The following is a 26,340-nucleotide window of genomic DNA, read 5'->3' as shown; positions in this document are numbered from 1 at the left end:
TATGGGCTTGGACCAAGAGAGGGGGAGGAGGGGAAGTGGGTTCTGAAGTGATCCTTATCTATTCATTCAATGTGATTATTACCGATGAGTTCAATTTTGACATAAGTATTCCTTCCACTAAGGAGATGGTCATGGGGTGGTTTTTGTGCACGATGGGGAGAAGTACCTAAGCTGAGAGGGGGGGGGGAGTGTACTGAAGAACTTTTTTTGGCTATATATATATATATATATATATATATATATATATATATATATATATATATATATATATATATATATATATATATATATATATATATATATATATATATATATATTGTATATGATTTCGCATAAGTATTTCTTCCACCAAGACGGTGGACATGATTGTTGGTTTCGGAATCTGAAGAAGAGGGAGGGTTTCTGATGCAATATCTATCAATTACTTCAAAAATCTAAAATTTTGTTGCATGTATGTTTACCAGCCCATACATGAAATGGCAAGAATTTATTTGATAGAGATCTATTACGCGAATGACAATATAATACTGATGAATTGCATGAATTTGTCGAAAATTAAATTGAAAATTGCACTTGCGATCGCTTCATCTGAAGTTAAATCAACATTGCTGGATTATGGACGAACAGCTCTGCCCTAAAATAGCCACTAAATCTTGCGCTTGCGGAAAACGTTACTTACAATATCAATCAAAATTCGGATGTAAGCAAAATGCTGAAAGAATGCAACACTGTTATATCGGACGAATTCACGATGATTCATAAAAGGAACTAATCGAATGTTTGGTGGCGTGGTCCGCGATCTTCGTCAAATTTTATCCGTTAGTCGACACCCACTGATGAAATCAGTTCTTGCTTAAGGGGGTACGATTATTGTTGAAAAAAATATCGCGCTTAAAAAAAATTGGCGATACCGAGAGTGTTAGTCTATTCAGACAATAATGCAACATTTAAGCAATATTTTCCTTAATGTTCACCGCAAAATATTGAAAGTCTTCAGGAGACACTTCGAATAAATACGATGTACAGCATAACTCTTAATCTACTGAACCAAATTGTCATCACAACTTTGTTCACAAAATAAGTTTCATGATTTTTTTAGCGAAAATTGCATTTTTAGCTGCAGAATGCTATGAAAAATTCAAATATCAAGAAAAAAATAAAAGCTTCGATCAATACCTGGGGATATGTAGAAGAACTGCAAACCTTGAAAACGATTGGTCCAATATATTTTGATTTATGATTTACACCACAAAGCAAGTTTTCAACGAGATGCCTCTAGAGATTCTCCGTCACTGGCTCAATTTTCAGTATTCTGGTATGATATTTGAAGAAATATTGTTCAATTGTGCAGTAAATATATGAAAAGTGAATGAATATACTAACACTCTCTGTATCGCCAAAATATTTTTTAAATGTGCCATTTTTTATGAATTAACTTTACCCACGTCCACCAACACTCCGTTATGTCTTCGTATCATTGGAAATATGTTTCGAAAACAGAACTTTTCACTATATGTGCATTCTTTTATTGAATGATTCTTATAGTCATCTTCGCAGGGTAATTCGTCAAAATAGTTAGATATATGGGTTGGGAAAATGTTAATCGATGCAACAATAACTTGCACCACATTTCCACAAGATTTTGGAAAATAATACAATCTGTTGAAGAATTAATCGATTGCGTATATTGACTTCAATTTCCTACACTACTCCATCCAAAATAAAATCGATGGTAATTCTGTTACACATATAAATGTATGGATTATCGTGTTAAATTATTTAATTCAGTCGATCCACCATGCTTTCAGGAGTATTAGTTTTATACGTAACCTACCCAGCAGTCTCTGTCAGATGAAGGTTTTTATATTTAATCGAAAGAATAAAGTTCTTTCTACGAATTTTTGCGATTAAGGAAGTTGCTTAAGGTGTAAATTGATAAAAAAATATTCGAAAATTGACAATAACTTTGTTGTTTCGAGAGCTACGGATTCATCGTTGTTATAAAAAATGTGTATTTTATTGCTTTTAACAACTTTGTAGAAGACACTTTTAATAATAAAAAGTAAACGTAAAAAGTTATATTTCAAAAACTGTTTTGAAGGGGTCTATTCCAAGCAAATCTACATATCTCGCTACTGTTACTATATAGAGCTTAAGTATCTTCAGTAAAGATGTTCACGATAATATTTTCTAGAACTTTAATGAAGACAGTGAGCTTCTAGCTAAATTGTTTGGGGAAATAAATTTTCTATGTCACTTTTCGGGGATTAATCACTCAATTCATTATATCAAAAGATGCATCTATATCCAGAAACTTCTTCGAAAAAATCTATTCTCCAAAACCAATGGTTCAGAAGTTATTGAATTTTGATCATGAAAACGTCGTTTTGCAACACTGTGCACCGCATGTGTTGCAATTGAAACTTTGTGTACCTATTATATTAGTTACTGCGCAACATCGACCCACTACAACTGTGCTTTGGTTGAAAAATTTCATTTAAGCGACCATTGTAACTAGAAAATATAAAGGAGCAGATGTACTGCTACCTCGAATTCGAATGATATCAAGGGATTTGTGTGTAGAAAAACAGAGCAATTAATTTAATTGTGCTCCAGGTGGTCAAACTAAGAACATTGTCTATCCGCGAGCAAAAATATTTGTTATTTTTAGTATTTTTAAAATATTTCGTTTAGTCCTGATGGGTGTAGCGAAGCGCACCGGGTTACAGATAGTATATATATATATATATATATATATATATATATATATATATATATATATATATATATATATATATATATATATATATATATATATATATATATATATATATATATATATATATATATATATATATATATATATATATATATATATATATATATATATATATATATATATATATATACATATATATATATATATATATATATATATATATATATATATATATATATATATATATATATATATATATATATATATATATATATATATATATATATATATATATATATATATATATATATATATATATATATAGAGGTATACCTCGATTTAACATACATGCAAAAAAAATTTAATGTGAATGTTACTAAAACGAAATGTTAAGAATCAATATCAATTTTTTTCTATGATACACTTCAAATGCTTGAAGAAACATAGTTTATTTTTCGTTTTTTCGCTAGATTATGTTTAAGATTCTGAGATACAAAAACATTCTTATTTTGATACCGCACAACAAAATGAATACACGAACTTGTGGTTCAAGTTATTTCCTGATAATAGTTTTATGGGTTTTTATGTGTAAGCTAAAAATAGATAACTGGAAAGATATGGTTGATGGAAGGTATAGCGCGGTGACGAGATATTGGCGGACAGTGAGTCCTACTAATAGGCATTGGGGCTGTAGCGGTTATTACGAAAATTTGTAATGAAGTCATGACAGTTCCTCGATGTTAACGCACCCAACTGGAGCTTTAAAGAACGTAAACTCGATTCCTGCTAAAGATGACATCTTTTCTCATGCTGTATTGAACAGGTGAATTCCTCAGTGCATGTGGACATTTTTCAAAAAAAAACTTCATTATGGATCGACTCCTCTTGCAAAAAATGCAATAGACGATAATGATGGAAGATACAAGTCTTCCTTCAATGTACGACTCCTGGTAAGCTCACGGTGTTTATTTATCAATACCGGTGCCGGTCATTACTTAATGTAAACAGAGGAAGCGCACAAAAGCAATGTTAGTCCGACACTGATTGTGATTATATTCTTTAGATATTACTGCGTATTCTGTATATATTACTCTCAACAACTGCAATGGGTAGAGAATAGTCGTTAGTAGAGATTGGGATTCGAATAAACTGTACTGGCATTTGCGTATGATTTAAGATGATCGAAGACTCTTGGCCCCCACAAGTACCAATAATGAATGTTCACTAGAGTGACAGAAAAAAATGACCCCCATCGGCCCACCCCTGAGTCGATTCCTAGTCCCACCAGGAGTGTCTGCTCCAAATTTGAGCCAAATCGAACAAGTCTAGCTACCGGACCAACGTGCTTGAAGTTTGTATGGGATTTTTCGACAATTTACATGGAGAAAACCCACTTTCGCACATTTTCCCCGCTAGGTGGCACTGTATACATCAGATTATCACCAAGTGAAATTTAAGAAGATAATTCTATTATCTACAACTTTGTTGAAGACTGCAAAGCGATCCGACTCGAACAAGAAAAGTTATTAAACTTTTAACGAAGTGATGTCTGAGTCAGTTTTGCATGGGGCCTAGCAGTGCATGGTTGTGTATCAGTACTAGGTTCTAACAAACTATACATTTTTGTGGAATAATGGTTAGATTTAGCTGAATAGTATGTTCGGAAGAATTGCAGTACATAATACGAATTATGTTTTGGTTAGAAAATTTTAGTTCCACCTGTGACCGCATAGATGGCGCCAACATTAACTTTTCAAGGGAGAGAGATAGAAACTAGGTGTCTTCTACAAAGTTGTAGAACAAGCCTTTTGCAGTAATTCTTCCAAACATATCGGTATTGTATCTATTGTATATATATATATATATATATATATATATATATATATATATATATATATATATATATATATATATATATATATATATATATATATATATATATATATATATATATATATATATATATATATATATATATATATATATATATATATATATATATATATATATATATTAGGGTGGGGCATTGTTATATGGAAAAACGTAATCATAGCCGCATCAACCGAGCACAGCACTTTTTTTCACTTGTCCTGAACTTCAACCTTTATATTTGAACAAACTCAATGAAACTGTTAACATCATTACAATATTTCGCGAATTTCATTGCAATACTTAGATAAAAACGCTGATTATATTTTTCAAAATTAACTCAATGTGACAAACAGTGAACAAAAAACTTTGAGTTTTTGGATCAAGACAATTTTTTTTTTTGGATATATTCGTCGATTTGTATGAATATAAAGTTTTTTCTTGTACTCAAACCATATTTTGTTTTCAAAAGTAATACATTTCGCATAATCTAGGATCAATTTATTAACGATTTCTCGCATAATTAATAGGAAATGGCCGTAAAATCCAACTGCCACAATATACGTTGCGGAAAAATTTTAATAAACCGTTTCACGCTAACCACTAATTTGGACAGTTACTTCTGAGGTTTGCGTTCAATTATAAACTGTGTGTCCCAACATTTCGTCTTGGACAGAATTACAATAGCTAACTTAAACGATCATAACCTAAATTATGCGATGTATGGTCCTTTCTTAAACATAAATGTAAGCAAACCCTTGTAACCAAGCGATACCTTCCGATGAATGGTAGTTCCTTCGAACCTATCGGGAAAGATTACAAACTTGAACCAAAAGCACAAATAGTTTTCTGTCTCTGTTAAACATCCTAATTTTCAGAAGATCAATAGGAATTGTCAACGAAGAAGTAGTAATGAATCCCGTCAAATATTTTCATGTCACTAAACCCAATTATTTTTTTGGTAGTGGAATAAGTGCGAGAAAATATATTTCCAAACCACTAGGCCTCGTGGGAAACTATTTTAGATATAATTTCGTTAAAATCTTAAACAACTTTTCCGAGTGATTTCAGATCAATTTTTAGTTGTGAACAAACTTGTAGACAATTAAATTTTCTAGCAAATTCTCACATTTAGTGTTTTTCGAATGTCTAAAGCACCATCATGGGACAGGGAAATATGAACTAACTCGAGTAGCAAAACCAATATTGTTACCAAAAAAACTTAAAAAAAAAGTTGCTCTGGACCCCCCGACGGATCACTTTGATCTTAGTTTCAAATAAAAAAAAGTCCATTCTTTCATATTCCGTTTCAGAGATGCTGAATTGGTTTGCATAAAGTTGTTCTAATAAATACACCATGTCACATGTGCTTTCAAGACCCTTAAACAGAGAGCGACAGAGAATGCGATTCATGTATGCACGGTATGTTTGGTAGAACAATTTTTTTCGAAAAAAATCGGCATCGCTAAAACTTCAGCATGTGATAGAATGTGCTTTTCCCTTTCATTTGAAAGTAAAATTAAAATATTCTGTCGGGAGCTCCAGAACAACTTTTTATTTTAAAGTTTTTTGTTGTAAAATTGCAGCAAAATGACTTTTTTACATCATTTTGAGTGACTTCGTGGGATGCTACATTTAAATTGTAGCATATAGAGAAATATTACTTTACTTAATTTGTAGTAAATTTTATGTTTTTCATATTCATTGCTTTGTGAAAGAAATCAGCAATATTTGGTGAACTCATCTTCGCCACCTTGAAACTAGGTAAGTCGGGCAAAATAAATCTGAACCAGAATAATAGACTTAGACTTTGTAAATATAAATGAAATTATTCTTCTTCCACCAAACCCGTAGAAATTGATGTAAAACCCGGAGGTCCGAAGATCGCCCCCGAAAACCGGAGTCTCCGGGTCAAACCTGGAGGGGTGGCAACCCTAATTTGGAAATAAAATTTGAGGACAAGCAAAACTTTGCATCTATTAATTTTGATGAAATGAATCTACCCCAAAAGATAACAAACATGATCCAAAGCTCAACACGCTTTTTTCTCTTTCAATCATCTTTCTTTTAATGTTGATAGGGACAAACAGAATTCTCAACCCAAAGCTGCAATAAAATCCGTCGTTGATTACAATGACTCGAACTGTCTACTTTAGTTCATTCAAATATAAAGCTTTGAATTTAAGCCAATTGTAATTCACCAGGCAGGTTAGGATCAGGAAGAAGGGTCATTATAGGTTACATTAGTTATCTCATAGAGCGAGAAAAGAAATGAAAAAGTCATGATAAAATCCGTTGCTACATTAATCAACATCTTGAAAAGGTATAAGATTATCGAATAAATTTAGTCAACACCTTTCCACACCTCCTTGTTCATAAAGTGTCATTTTCGCCCAAGAACTGGAGGAATCTGAAAATATATTTTTTCTGCTGAGAATGGGACTTTTAAACATTGAAATTTATCTGAATTTACTGTTCGTTTAAAGCCAACATTTTTTGTAAGTCCTAGTTAATCGACTTCTTAATCCAAAGGCCGGGGCACACCTAAAAACTGATAAAATTTTAATGACTTTCTCGGGTGATTTTACAACGATTTATAGCTTTCTACGAAGTTGTAGACAATAAGATTGTACATCAGATTTTCACTTTTAGTATTGTTTGAATGTCTATAGTACCAATTAGTAGCAAAAATGCGAATTAATTTCATTAAAAAACTTAAGTTTTCAATCAAAATACTTTAAAATAAAAAGTTGTTCTAGACCCCCCGACAGGATATTTTAATTTTACTTTCAAATGAAAGAGAAAAGTCCATTCTTTCATATCACGAAGTTTTACAGATGCCGATTTTTTTTAATAAAGTTGTTTGACAAAGACACCGTGGTATAGCAATACCTGTAAATAACGTATTCATTTGCATTGAAGTATATTGAAAAGAGTGTCAATTGTCTAGGCTATGTTGGTAATTATATAATTGTCGATGGCACAAAAGCATGTCGATTACAATGCAGTCTCTTTCCACTCATCCTTATCCCCAGAGCCGTAGCGTGCAGTTGGCCTGGTTGGCCCCGACCAACGGAGCCAACCTTAGAGAGGACGCTAAAATCTTGATCTGCTTTATAAAATAAGTGAGGTTGAGTCATGAAATAGTCAGGATAGGAGTATCCCGATCAGAATGAAATAACAAGATTATAACAGAACACAATTTCCCAATCTAGTTCCAACCACTCCTGCACTGGTTGACAAGTCATATGAGATTTCTGGTGTTCGTAAAAGCATTAGAAACACTTTGTTTCTTCTCAATTGTCTAAGACAACGTGCTGTTTGCTTCGGTTTTTTTGGCAGAGTTTTCTTTTGCTGGTATATTTCGCGGCCCTAACAGAGAGAAAAAATGTTACAAAGGCCCATTTGCTTATAATTAGTGCAATACTGCATATATGACGCGCTACACAACTAACCAATCATGCGGACGATCCTTTTCGAGGAAGACGCAAAGCAGTCTCTCACTGGAGCAAGGGGCTAATGAAACAGCAAATCTCGTCCTTCAGTAGATCCCTGCATGTTAAGTTCAAATCGATAACTACACCATCGATCTCAACTTTGTGAGTGGGTATGTAAACACGTTAGTTCTTCATTAATGTTGTGTCGTAATTTGTTTGGTTTAGACAAAATATCACAATTCTGAGTTTATCTAGGTGAACATTCGAGATATCTTACACAGCTGAATATTTCTTCGTCTTGCGGAATATTAGAATACTTCGCGGACTATCTTTGATTTGAAAGAAGATCGGATATGGTCGAACCCAGTTCAATGTGTTTGATTTTAAATGTAGTCTCGGAGTCTTTGGCGACAAATCTTGTTCGACATTCATTTTAGGATCATTTGGAACAATTCAGAAGAGATTGTTTATGCACGGACCTAGAGCCAGACGCAAAGTGAAAACTGAAGAATAAGAAGGAAGCGATAGAAATCATGGGGGATATAATTTGAAGAAAAGTCTGAATTTGATAGTACAGGTATAACGTGGTCATCTATCTCCATACGATATACGGCTGGATGCAACCTATTTTATTAGAAACTGGAACGAAGAATATGTAAAAAACTTTATCAGCAATAGATCTTTGCATCTTTGTTTCATTTGCTTGTGCAAAAAGACGAGTGGTTGCAATCTGCAAAAAATACTGTGACGGCCCTTGGACTGGTAATTCAAATCTAATTATATGCACTGTAATCAACAATCCACCAATCAGTTCCTAAAATCGTCTCCTCAGTATACTTGACATACGGTAGAGTGCCAATATTTATGGTCTTCCTGAAATTTCAAAGTTTTGGTACCTCGAAAAAAAGTCCCAATGCAAAATTTTAGCGCAATCGAAAAACAATGTCATGAAACGTCGAGATCTGGTGTAATGTTGAAAAATGCCTTTGTGGTATAAGCAAAATTGTTGGATTGAGATGGGACTTGAGTTTGGAAAGGCAGCTTTTTTTTGTATGCCATATGTTTTAGAAGTCCATGAAATGTCAAAATTTGGTGTCAATTCAAAAAAACAATTGCTTTGATTCTTATTTTTAAATCTGTTCAAAAATTAAAAATACCAGGGAGCAAACTTTTGTCAAAACATTTTTTCGCGAAAAGATACAAGATCCGTTGTTTCATGCTCATTTTCTAAGACATTTGGCCTTAAATATAAATTGAAAGCAGCCTTTTCAACCAACTCAAAAATCAACTATCAAGTATCAACTCAAATCCAAAATTTTCCAAGTTCCAAGGCTATCTTTAAAAAAAACAAGGTGGCAGTAGATCTCGACGTTTCATTACATCCTAAGCCATTTAGCATCAAAAATTCGAATTTAATCTTTGAATCTTATAAAGGTCTTTTTGTGTTTTTTCACGGGTGAAATTTGTTGCACTTTGGCCGTTTTGCACAACCTCGTAATCGTGTCCGATTGAGCTAAACTTTTTCAAAGAGATGTTTTTCGAGGTCCGCCTGGTTATGAGATTTGAAGATCGCCTGTTTTCCATATATACCATTGGCAACCTAATAAACAGTCTTCTGAAAAGATGCTCCCTTCGTCGCCGTCAACTGATTTCATAAATATACAGTAAAAGATCTATCCCTGGAAAATGCATCAAATTAACGACATTCAAACATTAATTAAATAGAGAGTAGGTGTGCCATTTCCATGTACACAAATTGTTGTTAGAAGGTCAACTGAAAAATAAAGTCAAAGTAGACACCAAAAAGGCGTAAAACTGAGACTCCCCCAAAGGCGCCAGAGGACCACCCTTCATTCGGAATTCTCGTTCTGGAGATATGGAGAATGGTTTAAGCTACCAGAATAAGTATTTAAATTCATCGAAATCAAACGCACACTGTCCCTGGACTGCTTTCGAGACACGAACATTCTTGAAATCATAAGTCGTATATTTTCGCAAATAAATATTCTTTTAGACACATTGATCATGAAAAATGTATATTGGGGTATTCAATACAACTCAGTGTCAGTTGTAGTTACACAGTAATATGATAGCAAAATTCAGTGAGGTCAACTATCTGTCAATGCATAAACTCTGATTGTAATCCTCGCTAATTAACGTGTGGAGTACGGAGCACTCAAATGAAACGTCTACTGAATTATCCAATGCAACAATTTCAATTGAAAAAATCATTTTGAAATGCATTCTATAACTAAATTATATAAGGAAAATAAATTAAATAAAATTTATACATTAAAAGAAATTTTGAAATAATATAATATTTTTTGTTCTAAAATCTGTTAATGTTATTTTCTCCACATTTTTTTCATTTGCAAATAAATTTTAAACGTGTTATGTTTTTCTTTGCGTTTGGTATTTGTGAGTAACTTATTAAAAGGGCGTATTTTCATTACTAAATATTTTTGTTAAAAAAAACCAAAATTTTTCGGAAATTTTTTCCTTAGAGCATTTTACTTCGAAATGATATTTAGTATTGATATTGTATAAGAAAATTATATTTATGACTGGCAAATACTAATAAATTTAGAAGCATACTTAACCCTTTGAGGTGCAGTGGGACGTATACGTTCCACCTACTTCTTCTAAGTTTTTATTGGATTTCTAGTTAGCGTTGACATATAAATAAGATTTTTTTTAATCAACTCTTATGGATGCAAGGAGTACAACTAGCACAAATCATTCGAATCAGTTAATTACTTATTATTTATAAACAATCAAAGCTCGAAAATCTCGTTTTTTACAATCAATTCGGCTATGTCTGAACTAAAAGTCCTGGAAATCAAAATTTTTTTTACAAGTATTTCAAACATTGAGCTAAATAGTAGATTTTTTGCAAAATTTTTCGTAGGACAGTTTTTTCGAAAAAAAAATATTAAACTTTGCAAAAATGGAGTTTATTATTATGTTGATCTATAAAAATTCTGAGAGACAAGGATCTCTTCTCATCTATCATAAAAATAGATTATGTGGTTATTGAGATCGCTGATAACGATTCTGATAACAGAATTTGAAAATTTAAAATGGCACAATGGCACAATGAAATTTGCGAATTGTGTTACAATGAGCGTAAAACTCGATTTACGAGAGTTTTTGGAGGCACTGATTACGATCCTGATGTTAGAATCAGAAACAGCGACCCCGAAAATCCCCTTGTAAGACGTTTTGGGCCAATATAAAAAAACTCGAAATTTAACCAAGCAGTCGCCATATCGTCGCTGTTGTGCTGTCTTAAGACAAACGCCATTTTGGGGTAAACTGAGTTAGATATGCCACATTACTTGTCTGAAAAATCTCTACAAAGTGGCGTTTTCAAAATTTTGAAATTCTAGTTGGTTACGTAGATATAGCGAGAAACGTGATGAGAAATTGAGTTTTTTGCTTCAAATCACTGTATCGAGGGATTTGCTCAAGTTATATTGAAGTTTCAGATGTTTTTATGTGTAAAAATGTCTGAGGAACACAATGGCATAAAAATTTTCAAAAGAAAAATACACGAGTTGTGAGAAAAACGCAGTTTAAGTTTTAAACTGGAAATATAGCATATTTGGCAACACTCTAACCAAAAATAACTATTTTTTCTTGATTCCCTGACTCATTTCCATTAAAATGCATCCGACCAATTCGTTATAGACCAAAGAAAACCAAAGATATGAATAAAAATTAAAAATTAATGATTTTTTCTATGGAAAATTTTCCATGCACGATTAAGACACGTCATACAAATTTTGTCATCAATACACGTCTATGACACGTGTGAGTGCGACTTTTGTTTACATTCATAGTAAAAACTCGCAACCTAGTCACCCGATCTTCGTAATATTTGAGAGATTAATGCAGAATAGATAGAAGCATCAATTGTCTTCTTTGGATTGTTTATACCATTAATAAGTTTCAAGATATTCAGTCTCAAACTTTAAAAATCGTTTTTCTCGAAATGTGCTAAATGGCGCTTGTCATAAGATAGCACAACAGCGACGATATTGGATCCGCTATTGTGAATTTTAGGCCAATATAAAAAACATGAAATTTAGCCAAACACAGTCGCCTTATTGGATCCGCCATTTTGAATTTTACATTTTCGACGTCAGAACCAGCGACCCCGAAAACCTATATAAAGCTAAAAATAATAGTATTAACAATGAAAAAATTCGCGTCGCAAAGGGTTAAAGTTATTAAAAATGCTGTCTTATTAACAACTTTCTAATAATGCAATTACAGTTCCTTTTATTTTTAGCCTAGCGTTTACAAAAAAATCATTTTATTTTGCAATTATATTTTCAACTTTTATTTTGTTCTATGCTATATTTCACCCTAAGGAGGAAAATTTGGTAAAAACCAAAATTTCTCACTAGGGTGAAAATTTGTTGGTAAAAACCAGTCTTTGTACAGGAGGGCACAAATCCTTATTTCATACTATGTTACGTTTCGGCTTCGCCTCATCAGAAACCGACACTAACACATTGTCGGAATAGATTAGCGCCGGCTTGACGCAAATCCCTTAAAACTAAAACACACTATGTGTTTCAATCAAACGACTGATCAAACGTGATGTCCCGTTCGAGCAGAAGTTCTGTTTATGCCGATGAGACACAAGTGAAGCCGAAACTTGTCTTGGCTTAGCAGGCCTATGCGAAAGCACTATGCTATATTTCATTTTATTTATTTTGTTTTTTTTTACTGAAAAATACTGCAAAAAGTCAAAAGTTTAAGTTCACCCTACAATGCTATTGTAATATTCAAAATACTATGGTTTTCTTCATTTATTGTTATCAATTAATATTATTTATAATTATTTTTCGATCCATTTCTCTACGATTGACCAGTGGTGCAAATTTTCATTTTCAAATGCCAACTTTCTCAATCTCAATCAAACTCAACCATGATTCAAATTCAAAGCCTCTTTTAATCAATCACTTTCAAGTTGGCGGGATTTTCCTAGCCAAACCGTACGTCTTCAATTCAAATTGATGCTTTTTCATTCACCAATCAAAATTGTCATCTTCTCTTAGAGGCCAGTTTAGGTCAAATGTTGACATATTTTGCGATTTCAAGCTTACCGTAAGAAGTATGCTCAGAGTAGTTTTGCTTGAAAAACCTAGTCAATATCCCAATGATTTTGGAAGTACAATGAGAATAGGATGCTGAAGTGTTTTCAGCTATTCGCAACAAATTCTTTTATAACCAATTTTTTTAATCCTGCTTTTTTCATTTGGACTCAGTGTATGCCTACTCATTCTAACCGAGCAACTTGCTATATCTTTGTTTGTGTGACAATTGATATTTTATTGCATAAATTGTAGTTATTATTGACATTTTTATTTTATTCGTTTGTATATTATATGTGGAAGTGATCAGCGCGTCGTTTTTTTTGTTGTATTAGAGGTTGTACATATCTTGTACGTGGTTTTGGGCGTTCGTTGATTTGAGGGCGTTGCACAGTGGCACGACTTAGAACAAAAGGTGGACTAAAGTCCAAACTTTTCCGTATCGGTCCATATAGGACGTTTTTATGTAATTTTGGTACGCTGAATTCGTTTTGGATATTAAAACATTTCAAAAATGAATATTTACTATTCATTAGGGTGTATCAAAAATATTTTTTTTTCTAGATCGTTCTTAAAATTTGTGTGTATTAATTTTCGTGTGCTAAATCGTTTTTGATATTAACATTTACAAAAAAAAAATCATTATACATTAGGGTGGCTCAAAAATAATTATTTTGTTGTGAAGGTTTAAAATTTTTTTAAAGACATTTTTGTGCGCTGAATTCCTATGTTGGTTATAAAAATAGAAATTAACTTTACTGCTTATTAGAGTGGCTCAAAAGTAAATAATTTGTCTTTTATAAAGATTTCTTTCAATTGTAATTTTGAAATTTATTTTCCGAGTTGAAACGAATTGATTGACATCTCATTATGGGGCTTTAGAAATGACTATATTATTTTAAAGGATCAAATAAGATGGGATTGTCTAATTTTGGAACGTTTAATTCATTAGTGGGTTACTTGGTATAAAAACTACATTTTTTTTTCATTTTCAAAACAAACATTTTGAGCGTCTTAGTGGAATATTGATTTACATTCACTAATCAACAAGATGGTTAACGATTTTGTTGGTTGTGTGTTTTAAGTTGCTTAGATTTCTTATTTCATACCTTAAATTAAAATAGATCCAAAAACCCTTTTTTCGCGTATATGGTTCATTTAAAAATGGTCATATTTTATTTGGATAATATCGCATACCCTTAAGCTATATCAGTGCTATGCAAACTCGGAAAAAATAGTCTCACCAAATGACTAGAACTCAACTGTGTTCACTCAATTTGACAGTTATTGCGTAAGTTAGCAAAAATAATTCATGAAACATTTAATGACACATTTCAGATGGTTGAAAATATTTACTGAATTTTAAACATTCTTAATTCCTTTACAACTTAAAAACCATACTTCCCACTCGGCTCCTTACTCTTGATCCCTAGTAAAACCCTTGTAGATCATGCTCTAAATGCTATTTGAAAGTTGTGCATAAATTAGTTTCATTATGCTAGTCATAAAGTGAATATTTAAATTAAATATCAGTAATAACCATGCGTCTCCATCCACAGTTTTTTCAAATTTTGACTGCTTATCGCAAGTTTTCGCAAAACTAGCATAGGCTCATTTTAAAGAGAAAATGAAAAGCTTTCAAATGAGTATAGTGTGATCGCGGGCATTCACGGGCGTCGTTGTTGTTATCGCTTTAGAAGTTCGAATTCAATAAAAATTCATGACAAACAATTATCTAAACACTAACTAAACCAACTAGTGACTTATTTTTGGCGATTTTACGATGTAATTTTATCACACGGATAATTTTGGTGAAGTAATGCAATTCATAAAATCAACCGTTTCTTTGAAAAACGAGAATAACCGTATATAGTTCCTATAGTCAAATAATGCAAAAAACACTTGAGTTATGCCCTTCAAAAAGCTGTCAAAAATTCATTTTGCATTCAAAACACCTAAAATCTCGCGAAAATGTCTCCGATGGCTCAGCTGATACGAGAAAAATACTAGTGAGAATATCGCATAACCTTCATATATGGACTTAAGTCCGGGCTCGTACCACTGTGCGTTGTGGGAGAGCACGTATTCTTCGGATGATGACTGAACGGATCGGTTTCTTTGTTTGGTTAGTATCTGTTGGACGAACTACGGAACTGATCCGCATAATAATATTATAGTTCAATTCATGTGTCAAGGGGCGAAAAAATAAGGAGTCCCTTTATTTCTTGCATCGTGTGCTTTTTCTGGTTTGAGCATGCGGTGGCTTTAAATTAGTGAATTAGTTTCTTTTCGTTCTATAATCTTGTTTTAGTTATTAGTATAAAAACACGCGCTCGTCATTGGTGGTATGTTCGACATAAAAATTCCACCAATTCAGGTACTAGGTACTTGTTTTGTACCACTTAAAATTTACTTCAGTTAGCATAACACGCGCGAATAATGATAAAATAAGAGTCTACATCTTATAGAACAATTTATGGAGAAATAAATAAATACATAATTGTCATCTAATTTCTTATAATAATAAATACCAAAGTTTTCACACATCGTATTGTTCTTGGAATGGCATGTTTCGCCGGAATACATAAGCATGGAATAATAAAGTTGTTCGCGTCGTGATCGTGATTCAATTAAACACAAGCAACACTCCCGACGGTCGGATGTCCGGAGTTGAAGTTGCACTTTTTGTAAACCGAGCATTCCCGAATAAACTCAACACACGATAAATTTATTATAAATTTTCGGCAGCCGGCTGTCCAGAGCAATAAACACATGATCACAGTTCTGAGAGTGACATAAATAACATCACTCATCAAAGTGAATCCAGATTTTGTCTAACTCTTTACCCCATCCTACTAACAAAAACTCCTTCCCGTGGCAAACGTGGAGATGCAGAGGTATACACGGTCTCCATAACAACGTTTGTTACACTAACATTCTTTTCCTTCCCCGATGACTGTAAGGACGTGGCCGGCGCCGTTATTGACATTTCAAAGAATATGACTCTCGAAACGTGCACATTGAGGATGGGTAGCTACTCCCAGGCCCCATTCATTGATTCTCTGTGAAATTTCGCTTGTTCTGGTCAATCACGGAGTAGCAACTACGAATTGTACGGACATCATGCTCATGCTCATGCTCATGCTCAAAAACGTAGTCAATATCCCAGTACAGAGATATTCACAGGGTCAATGAAATCGAAAATGAATGGAAAATGATTGAGCAGCTCGGCTGTTTGAATGAATGATACAAACGAAAAACTGCGAATTGAACATAGTAGGGCATGATTTGAGATTTGTTCTTCCTTTAAGTTCAAAACAACTTGTTGAAAATTTGCAGCTTTGCGATAGACACATAAAATATGTAGTTTTTTCACTTTTTAATAATGAGATAATAATCTTCGAATTGGGTCAATTTGAATAGGTATTTTTCCGACAGTTACAATTTTCAATATAAAATTTTTTCTACTTACCTTTGAGTAAGGAAAAATATAAAAAAACAATTTGGAATATAATTTTTGGAGTGAGCTCTGGTAGCACTACGATGTTACGCGTATTATGTACTCGACGCATCAAAAGAATACAACCTGTCATAACAAGATTGTTTGTGATCTACGCGTCACCTAAAGGCGTCAAAACCCCTACTACACTATGACCAGTAGCGTGTAGCAACATGATATAGTGAAGACGCACGTGCTTGACAAAGTCTACTGAGAAACCCACTCAATTGTGCAAAATTCAAAAAAAAAACAAGTGTACTTAAACTTTTGACTGGTAGTGTAATTCCCTAGATGTCGCTATCATATAGTTTTTCTGCACAAATCGCGATTTTCGAACAATATATTTTAAAAGTAGTGCATTGCATCATGTGCCCTTTTTAAGTAGGCAGAAACTAACTCAGATTCAGACCTAACTGCTGTCAAACCGTTTGTTTGAAGCCAGGATCAAAACCTAGGTTATGCGCCATTGAACTGAAAACCGAGTTGGGCTCCAACCTGAAATATATTTCGGGTTGGCTCAAACCACCGCTGTTTTGCGAGAACCTAACTCAGTTCCATTAAAAACGTTTGTTTGAAGCAACTAACCTGGGTTATGTCGTGTTTGATTGAGAACCTAGAAACTAACCCAGGTTAGTTGCTTCAAACAAACGTTTTAATGGAACTGAGTTGGGTTCTCGCAAAACAGCGGTGGTGTGAGCTAACCCGAAATATATTTCAAGTTGGAACCCAACTCGGTTTTCAAACTGGCTTCAAACAAACGGCATGACAGCAGTTAGGTCCGAAACTGAGTTAGTTTTTGCTTTATTATACATTATTATCTCAAAAACTCACCGTAGGGGTTAGGCATTTTCAACGTAGAATTTGAAAGAAATCAATTAAGTAGTTTTTGGGAGGCAGGTAACACCGAAAATCATGTTTCTCCAGAGACGTTCTACAAAAAGCTTCGTCACCGAGTCGTTTGTCGATATTTTTGCATGAAAAAATTACAGCATGTTACTGAAATGATACACTATAATGCTTAAAAGTTTTGATCAATTCGCTTCACCCAAAGTTCTAAAAAAATCACAAAAAATGTTTTTTTACGCTGAAACCCTTACAAACCCCCCCCCCCCCCAATCCTTAAGGACCAGCTGATAATATATTTGAATATAAATAATTTGCATATTCCGGAGCAACCAGGATACTGAGAGGGACACTGTTGCGAAACCGCCTTGAATCTAGTTTTAGCGAAATGGAAAAAGAGTATCGAGGTTCAAGAGATTAATTATGTATTTTTGGATCCGAAGCGCGCCTTTTAAGCAATTCCACCCTTACTTTGCAAACTTTAGAGCGATTCGATATCAGAGGGATAGCACATAAGTGGTTTGAAAAATATTTATGTGAAAGGACTCAGAAAACTAGTTTTTAGAAAGTTATATATTGCTAAAACTAAATCAACCTGGTCATAACAGACCCGATGTTAATGTGAAAATTAATGGTGAGACTATTGATCGCGTTGGTGAGTTGAAATATTTTGGAATAATTATTGATGACAAGATAATATTCAAGACTCACATAGACAATGTCATCAAAAATATTGCTACAGAGTATTGCATATTGTGTCGTCTGAAAAATGATCTTTCCTCATCAGGGGTGGCATCCCTATGTCGATGTACAGACGTTGACAGTAGTCAACATATGGTGAGCTCAGTCGCTTCTAGACCAATGCTTCCCATGCTCTTGAATCGGGTTGTTTTCATTTTAACGATGGGAGATGTTTATTGTTTTTGTTGTTTATTTGTTGTGCCTTCGCCAACAGACCTCTTGGCCCCAATGGTGGTTGCTCAAACTAAATACATTTTAGAAAAAAAATATTTTAGCTATAATCGGATGCCTCATCCAGTTGAAGCCGAAGGCCGTAGCCACATGGTTAAAAATACACTGGAGTCCGGTAACAGTGCTCTGTCGGCGTAGTTGGTTCACCGGAACTCGAAGAAGAGGATTTTATTCTATTCATTTTATTATTTTAATTCATTTAATTCATTTTATTCTTTTATTCATTCCCTTCATTTTATATATTTTATTTATTTTTATTAATTTTATTCATTCTATTCATTTGATTCTTTTTATTCATTTCATTTTATTCATTTTAGTCATTTCATTATTTTATTCATTTTATTCCTTCTATTCATTTTATTAATTTTATTCATTTTATTCATTTTGTTCATTTTATTCAGTTTTTTTCATTCTATTCATATTATTCAATTTATTCAAATTATTCATTTTATTCATTTTGTTCATTCTATTCATTTTATTTATTTTATTCATTCTATTCATATTATTTAATTCATTAATATTATTCATTTTATTCATTTTATTCGTTTTACTCATTTTGTTCATTTTATTCATATTATTCATTTTTTTTCATTTTGTTTCTTTTATTCGGTTTATTGATTCTATTCATACTATTCTTATTATTCATTTTATTCATTATATTCATTTTATTCTTTTATTAATTTAATTCCTTTTATTCCTTTTGTTCCTTTTATTCATAAAATTCGTTTCATTCGGTTCATTCGCTTCATTCGTTTCATTCGTTTCATTCGTTTCATTCGTTTCATTCGTTTCATTCGTTTCATTCGTTTCATTCGTTTCATTCGTTCCATTCGTTCCATTCGTTTCATTCGTTTCATTCGTTTCATTCGTTTCATTCGTTTCATTCGTTTCATTCGTTTCACTCGTTTCATTCGTTTCATTCGTTTCATTCGTTTCACTCGTTTCATTCGTTTCATTCGTTTCATTCGTTTCATTCGTTTCATTCGTTTCATTCGTTTCATTCGTTTCATTCGTTTCATTCGTTTCATTCGTTTCATTCGTTTCATTCGTTTCATTCGTTTCATTCGTTTCATTCGTTTCATTCGTTTCATTCGTTTCATTCGTTTCATTCGTTTCATTCGTTTCATTCGTTTCATTCGTTTCATTCGTTTCATTCGTTTCATTCGTTTCATTCGTTTCATTCGTTTCATTCGTTTCATTCGTTTCATTCGTTTCATTCGTTTCATTCGTTTCATTCGTTTCATTCGTTTCATTCGTTTCATTCGTTTCATTCGTTTCATTCGTTTCATTCGTTTCATTCGTTTCATTCGTTTCATTCGTTTCATTCGTTTCATTCGTTTCATTCGTTTCATTCGTTTCATTCGTTTCATTCGTTTCATTCGTTTCATTCGTTCCATTCGTTTCATTCGTTCCATTCGTTTCATTCGTTCCATTCGTTTCATTCGTTTCATTCGTTTCATTCGTTTCACTCGTTTCATTCGTTTCATTCGTTTCATTCGTTTCATTCGTTTCATTCGTTTCATTCGTTTCATTCGTTTCATTCGTTTCATTCGTTTCATTCGTTTCATTCGTTTTATTCGTTTCATTCGTTTCATTCGTTCCATTCGTTCCATTCGTTTCATTCGTTTCATTCGTTTCATTCGTTTCATTCGTTTCATTCGTTTCATTCGTTTCATTCGTTTCATTCGTTTCATTCGTTTCATTCGTTTCATTCGTTTCATTCGTTTCATTCGTTTCATTCGTTTCATTCGTTTCATTCGTTTCATTCGTTTCATTCGTTTCATTCGTTTCATTCGTTTCATTCGTTTCATTCGTTTCATTCGTTTCATTCGTTTCATTCGTTTCATTCGTTTCATTCGTTTCATTCGTTTCATTCGTTTCATTCGTTTCATTCGTTTCATTCGTTTCATTCGTTTCATTCGTTTCATTCGTTTCATTCGTTTCATTCGTTTCATTCGTTTCATTCGTTTCATTCGTTTCATTCGTTTCATTCGTTTCATTCGTTTCATTCGTTTCATTCGTTTCATTCGTTTCATTCGTTTCATTCGTTTCATTCGTTTCATTCGTTTCATTCGTTTCATTCGTTTCATTCGTTTCATTCGTTTCATTCGTTTCATTCGTTTCATTCGTTTCATTCGTTTCATTCGTTTCATTCGTTTCATTCGTTTCATTCGTTTCATTCGTTTCATTCGTTTCATTCGTTTCATTCGTTTCATTCGTTTCATTCGTTTCATTCGTTTCATTCGTTTCATTCGTTTCATTCGTTTCATTCGTTTCATTCGTTTCATTCGTTTCATTCGTTTCATTCGTTTCATTCGTTTCATTCGTTTCATTCGTTTCATTCGTTTCATTCGTTTCATTCGTTTCATTCGTTTCATTCGTTTCATTCGTTTCATTCGTTTCATTCGTTTCATTCGTTTCATTCGTTTCATTCGTTTCATTCGTTTCATTCGTTTCATTCGTTTCATTCGTTTCATTCGTTTCATTCGTTTCATTCGTTTCATTCGTTTCATTCGTTTCATTCGTTTCATTCGTTTCATTCGTTTCATTCGTTTCATTCGTTTCATTCGTTTCATTCGTTTCATTCGTTTCATTCGTTTCATTCGTTTCATTCGTTTCATTCGTTTCATTCGTTTCATTCGTTTCATTCGTTTCATTCGTTTCATTCGTTTCATTCGTTTCATTCGTTTCATTCGTTTCATTCGTTTCATTCGTTTCATTCGTTTCATTCGTTTCATTCGTTTCATTCGTTTCATTCGTTTCATTCGTTTCATTCGTTTCATTCGTTTCATTCGTTTCATTCGTTTCATTCGTTTCATTCGTTTCATTCGTTTCATTCGTTTCATTCGTTTCATTCGTTTCATTCGTTTCATTCGTTTCATTCGTTTCATTCGTTTCATTCGTTTCATTCGTTTCATTCGTTTCATTCGTTTCATTCGTTTCATTCGTTTCATTCGTTTCATTCGTTTCATTCGTTTCATTCGTTTCATTCGTTTCATTCGTTTCATTCGTTTCATTCGTTTCATTCGTTTCATTCGTTTCATTCGTTTCATTCGTTTCATTCGTTTCATTCGTTTCATTCGTTTCATTCGTTTCATTCGTTTCATTCGTTTCATTCGTTTCATTCGTTTCATTCGTTTCATTCGTTTCATTCGTTTCATTCGTTTCATTCGTTTCATTCGTTTCATTCGTTTCATTCGTTTCATTCGTTTCATTCGTTTCATTCGTTTCATTCGTTTCATTCGTTTCATTCGTTTCATTCGTTTCATTCGTTTCATTCGTTTCATTCGTTTCATTCGTTTCATTCGTTTCATTCGTTTCATTCGTTTCATTCGTTTCATTCGTTTCATTCGTTTCATTCGTTTCATTCGTTTCATTCGTTTCATTCGTTTCATTCGTTTCATTCGTTTCATTCGTTTCATTCGTTTCATTCGTTTCATTCGTTTCATTCGTTTCATTCGTTTCATTCGTTTCATTCGTTTCATTCGTTTCATTCGTTTCATTCGTTTCATTCGTTTCATTCGTTTCATTCGTTTCATTCGTTTCATTCGTTTCATTCGTTTCATTCGTTTCATTCGTTTCATTCGTTTCATTCGTTTCATTCGTTTCATTCGTTTCATTCGTTTCATTCGTTTCATTCGTTTCATTCGTTTCATTCGTTTCATTCGTTTCATTCGTTTCATTCGTTTCATTCGTTTCATTCGTTTCATTCGTTTCATTCGTTTCATTCGTTTCATTCGTTTCATTCGTTTCATTCGTTTCATTCGTTTCATTCGTTTCATTCGTTTCATTCGTTTCATTCGTTTCATTCGTTTCATTCGTTTCATTCGTTTCATTCGTTTCATTCGTTTCATTCGTTTCATTCGTTTCATTCGTTTCATTCGTTTCATTCGTTTCATTCGTTTCATTCATTTCATTCATTTCATTCATTTCATTCATTTCATTCATTTCATTCATTTCATTCATTTCATTCATTTCATTCATTTAATTCACTTTATTCAGTGTATTCGTTTTATTTATTGTGTTCTTTTTATTCATGCTATTATTAGTTTGGATTTTGCGTACTTCATTCTTTTGACCCATTTATGCAACTCATTTATTCCATTAATTATACTGATTTGTTTTTTTACTTATCTTTGCAATTCAAACTGTGTTCACCTCATGTCAAAATGGGGGGTGTATTTCGCATGAGGTCGGAAATCTAATGAATCACCAAACAGGATGCCTCATCTCGTTGCTAAGTGGAACAAATAGTTGCTTTCACAATAGGTAATAGAAAAAATACAAAAATATCTGTTTTCGCGTCTTGTTCATGCAGCTTTGAAATAATCGAAAATAAAATTAGCCTAACATGAATTCTTTCAGAAGCTAACTTGTGACCTAATTTTATATGATTCATTTTCAGTTTGCGGCCAATTCTGGACAAGTTAATGAAATAATCGCCCCAAGAGAAGAACCCCTCAGGTGCACTCCATTGATATACTACTGCAAAGGCGGGCTGTTAGTTGGTGAACCTGAGAGAAGTGTTAGTTTTCACAAACGCCAAAAAGGTTCATGGAGTAAAATGTGGAGTACTAAACTGTCTGAGGAGTATTCACTATTATTACATTATTGTGCTAGCAAAGGACTTTACGGAATAACGACAAGCGGAAATTTGGTCTGCACACTAGTAGATAATGATATACGGAACGTACATTCCTTACCAATCAAAGAATTGAGCTGCCAGGTAAAAACAATTGTCATCGTTAATCCATTGGGAGACACTCTGGTTTGTTCCAATTTTATCGATGAATTGATCATAGCTAGCGTAGCAACTGGAGCAAGATTGAGCAAATATGCCGTGGGTCAAATGCACTGCATACAAGAACATCCTTTATATCCATTCATAGTTGTTGGAACGTATACTGGAATAGTACAACTGTTGTCTCTACATCGACCAGAAGAACCCTCCCTGCTTACAGATTTTCATCTTTGTCATGTGGCAATTAAGAGCATACGTTTCTCAAACGATGGACTATACATTGCTGTTTTCGACGTAGACAATAATCTATTTTGCATCAAAGGTCTACCTGGGGGCTCCATGGATGTTATCTATCACGTCGTACTACCAGAAAATCTGCCGCGACCAATATTTTCTGTTCGCAATAATACAATCGAAATTGTTGGGTTGATGAACGACAGGTCGAGAATCACTAGCCAAGTCATGCACATTAGCATTGCTCTTGAAAACAAGATCAGCATTTTTCAGATAAAGGAATTAACCAAAAAGTATGCTGAACTAGACAAAAAAATCGACGGAGATTCGCTATACCTGGCGATTGCTTACAGAACAAATGACATCGATATACTTGAAATAATATACGAAAGCGATGCATGCTTACGAATAAAAAAATGTGGAACTATAAAGGTTAAACATCAGGTTCCTCAGTTCATGATCCACGTTGACCAATTTCATATTGTAACCTGGAGTATCGACGGACTAATCTCTATATACGATAGCAAAACTGATAAATTGCTGGCATTCTTTGTCGATGGTAACCGAACTAATGGAGGTATTCAACTAGCAAGATGCGACCCACTTCATCAGTAAGTTTAAATACGAAATCAAAGAAACTAGTAAAAAGGTAAACAACAAACAAATATACATTCGAACAAATGAACAAATGGGCAATTAAACAAACAAAAAACAAATAAATCAACAAATAAACGAATAAACTAATAAACGAATAAACTAATAAACTAATAAACTAATAAACTAATAAACTAATAAACTAATAAACTAATAAACTAATAAACTAATAAACTAATAAACTAATTCACTAATAAACTAATAAACTAATAAACTAATAAACTAATAAACTAATAAACTAATAAACTAATAAACTAATAAACTAATAAACTAATAAACTAATAAACTAATAAACTAATAAACTAATAAACTAATAAACTAATAAACTAATAAACTAATAAACTAATAAACTAATATACTAACAAACTAATAAACTAATAAACTAATAAACTAATAAACTAATAAACTAATAAACTAATAAACTAATATACTAACAAACTAATAAACTAATGAACTAATAAACTAATAAACTAATAAACTAATAAACTAATAAACTAATAAACTAATAAACTAATAAACTAATAAACTAATAAACTAATAAACTAATAAACTAATAAACTAATAAACTAATAAACTGATAAACTAATAAACTAATAAACTAATAAATTAATAAACTAATAAACTAATAAACTAATAAACTAATAAACTAATAAACTAATAAACTAATAAACTAATAAACTAATAAACTAATAAACTAATAAACTAATAAACTAATAAACTAATAAACTAATAAACTAATAAACTAATAAACTAATAAACTAATAAACTAATAAACTAATAAACTAATAAACTAATAAACTAATAAACTAATAAACTAATAAACTAATAAACTAATAAACTAATAAACTAATAAACTAATAAACTAATAAACTAATAAACTAATAAACTAATAAACTAATAAACTAATAAACTAATAAACTAATAAACTAATAAACTAATAAACTAATAAACTAATAAACTAATAAACTAATAAACTAATAAACTAATAAACTAATAAACTAATAAACTAATAAACTAATAAACTAATAAACTAATAAACTAATAAACTAATAAACTAATAAACTAATAAACTAATAAACTAATAAACTAATAAACTAATAAACTAATAAACTAATAAACTAATAAACTAATAAACTAATAAACTAATAAACTAATAAACTAATAAACTAATAAACTAATAAACTAATAAACTAATAAACTAATAAACTAATAAACTAATAAACTAATAAACTAATAAACTAATAAACTAATAAACTAATAAACTAATAAACTAATAAACTAATAAACTAATAAACTAATAAACTAATAAACTAATAAACTAATAAACTAATAAACTAATAAACTAATAAACTAATAAACTAATAAACTAATAAACTAATAAACTAATAAACTAATAAACTAATAAACTAATAAACTAATAAACTAATAAACTAATAAACTAATAAACTGATAAACTAACAAACGAATGAACAGTTAAAGAAATAGATAGATAACAATAGAAACAAATCAACATATAAACTCACACAAATCAACTAATTAACAAATAAACAATTCAACAAAACAACAAATCAACAATTCAATAAATCAACAACTCAGCAGTTCAGAAATTCAACAATTTAATAAACAATTTAACAAAAAAAAATAAAAGGCTAAACCTACTCAACAATTAAATAATGAAGCAATTGATCAATTGAACTATTACATAAATTTACACTATCGAACAGCGTTTCTCACAGGTTCAGAACATGTTTTGGAGTGCTGATAACGTAAGTTTTGTCTGATTTTTAGAGAGCTGCATAATATCGTTCATTTTTTAATGTGCTAGTAAATGTAGAAAATACACTCCTTTCTATACTAACCAACTATTCTAACTTATAGCTTCTATTCTAACAATTCTTCATTTTTGAGGCAAATATTTCACTGGGTTTCGAAAATTTTGTGATGCAAGCGTTGTACGAAAAAGTTTATTTTTGATGTTTTCAAAAATGGTAGGGTAAACCAGACCGCCTATGTTTTGATTGATATTACATAGGGTTACCAACCGTCATCTTTTTAAAGGACATATCCTTGATTTCGATGATTTGGGAAATCGTCCTTAATTTTACTTCAAATCCACGTTATATTTGAAAATTGATTTCAAATATAACGTGGATTTGAGATTAAATTCACTCAAGCGGATGAACATTTTACTCGCCATTTTAGTTGTTCACTTTCTTATAGTCTTTTGATTTGTTATGTTTAGATTAATGATTCAAAATATTTGATCA

At 32.0% G+C, this 26,340-nt stretch overlaps 1 protein-coding gene across 5 annotated transcripts in view; it reads left to right on the top strand.

Moving 5' to 3' along the window:
- The window catches only part of LOC131677939 (cilia- and flagella-associated protein 43), a 107,809-nt gene that overhangs the window by 47,273 nt on the left and 34,196 nt on the right, over nucleotides 1–26,340 (top strand). For 4 of the 5 annotated variants that reach the window (XM_058958031.1, XM_058958033.1, XM_058958035.1 and 1 more), the window contains 2 exons: nucleotides 22,850–24,030; nucleotides 25,798–25,839. In XM_058958031.1, the coding sequence (XP_058814014.1) occupies nucleotides 22,850–24,030; nucleotides 25,798–25,839 (1,223 nt within the window). The remainder of the gene's footprint in view (nucleotides 1–22,849; nucleotides 24,031–25,797; nucleotides 25,840–26,340) is intronic. The other variant, XM_058958036.1, reaches the window with a different exon arrangement.

This window comes from Topomyia yanbarensis, chromosome 1 (genome assembly GCF_030247195.1).
Source record: "Topomyia yanbarensis strain Yona2022 chromosome 1, ASM3024719v1, whole genome shotgun sequence".
Lineage (NCBI taxonomy): Eukaryota > Metazoa > Arthropoda > Insecta > Diptera > Culicidae > Topomyia > Topomyia yanbarensis.
Note: the sequence above shows the minus strand (reverse complement) of the source record. Positions and strands in the feature narration are given on the sequence as shown.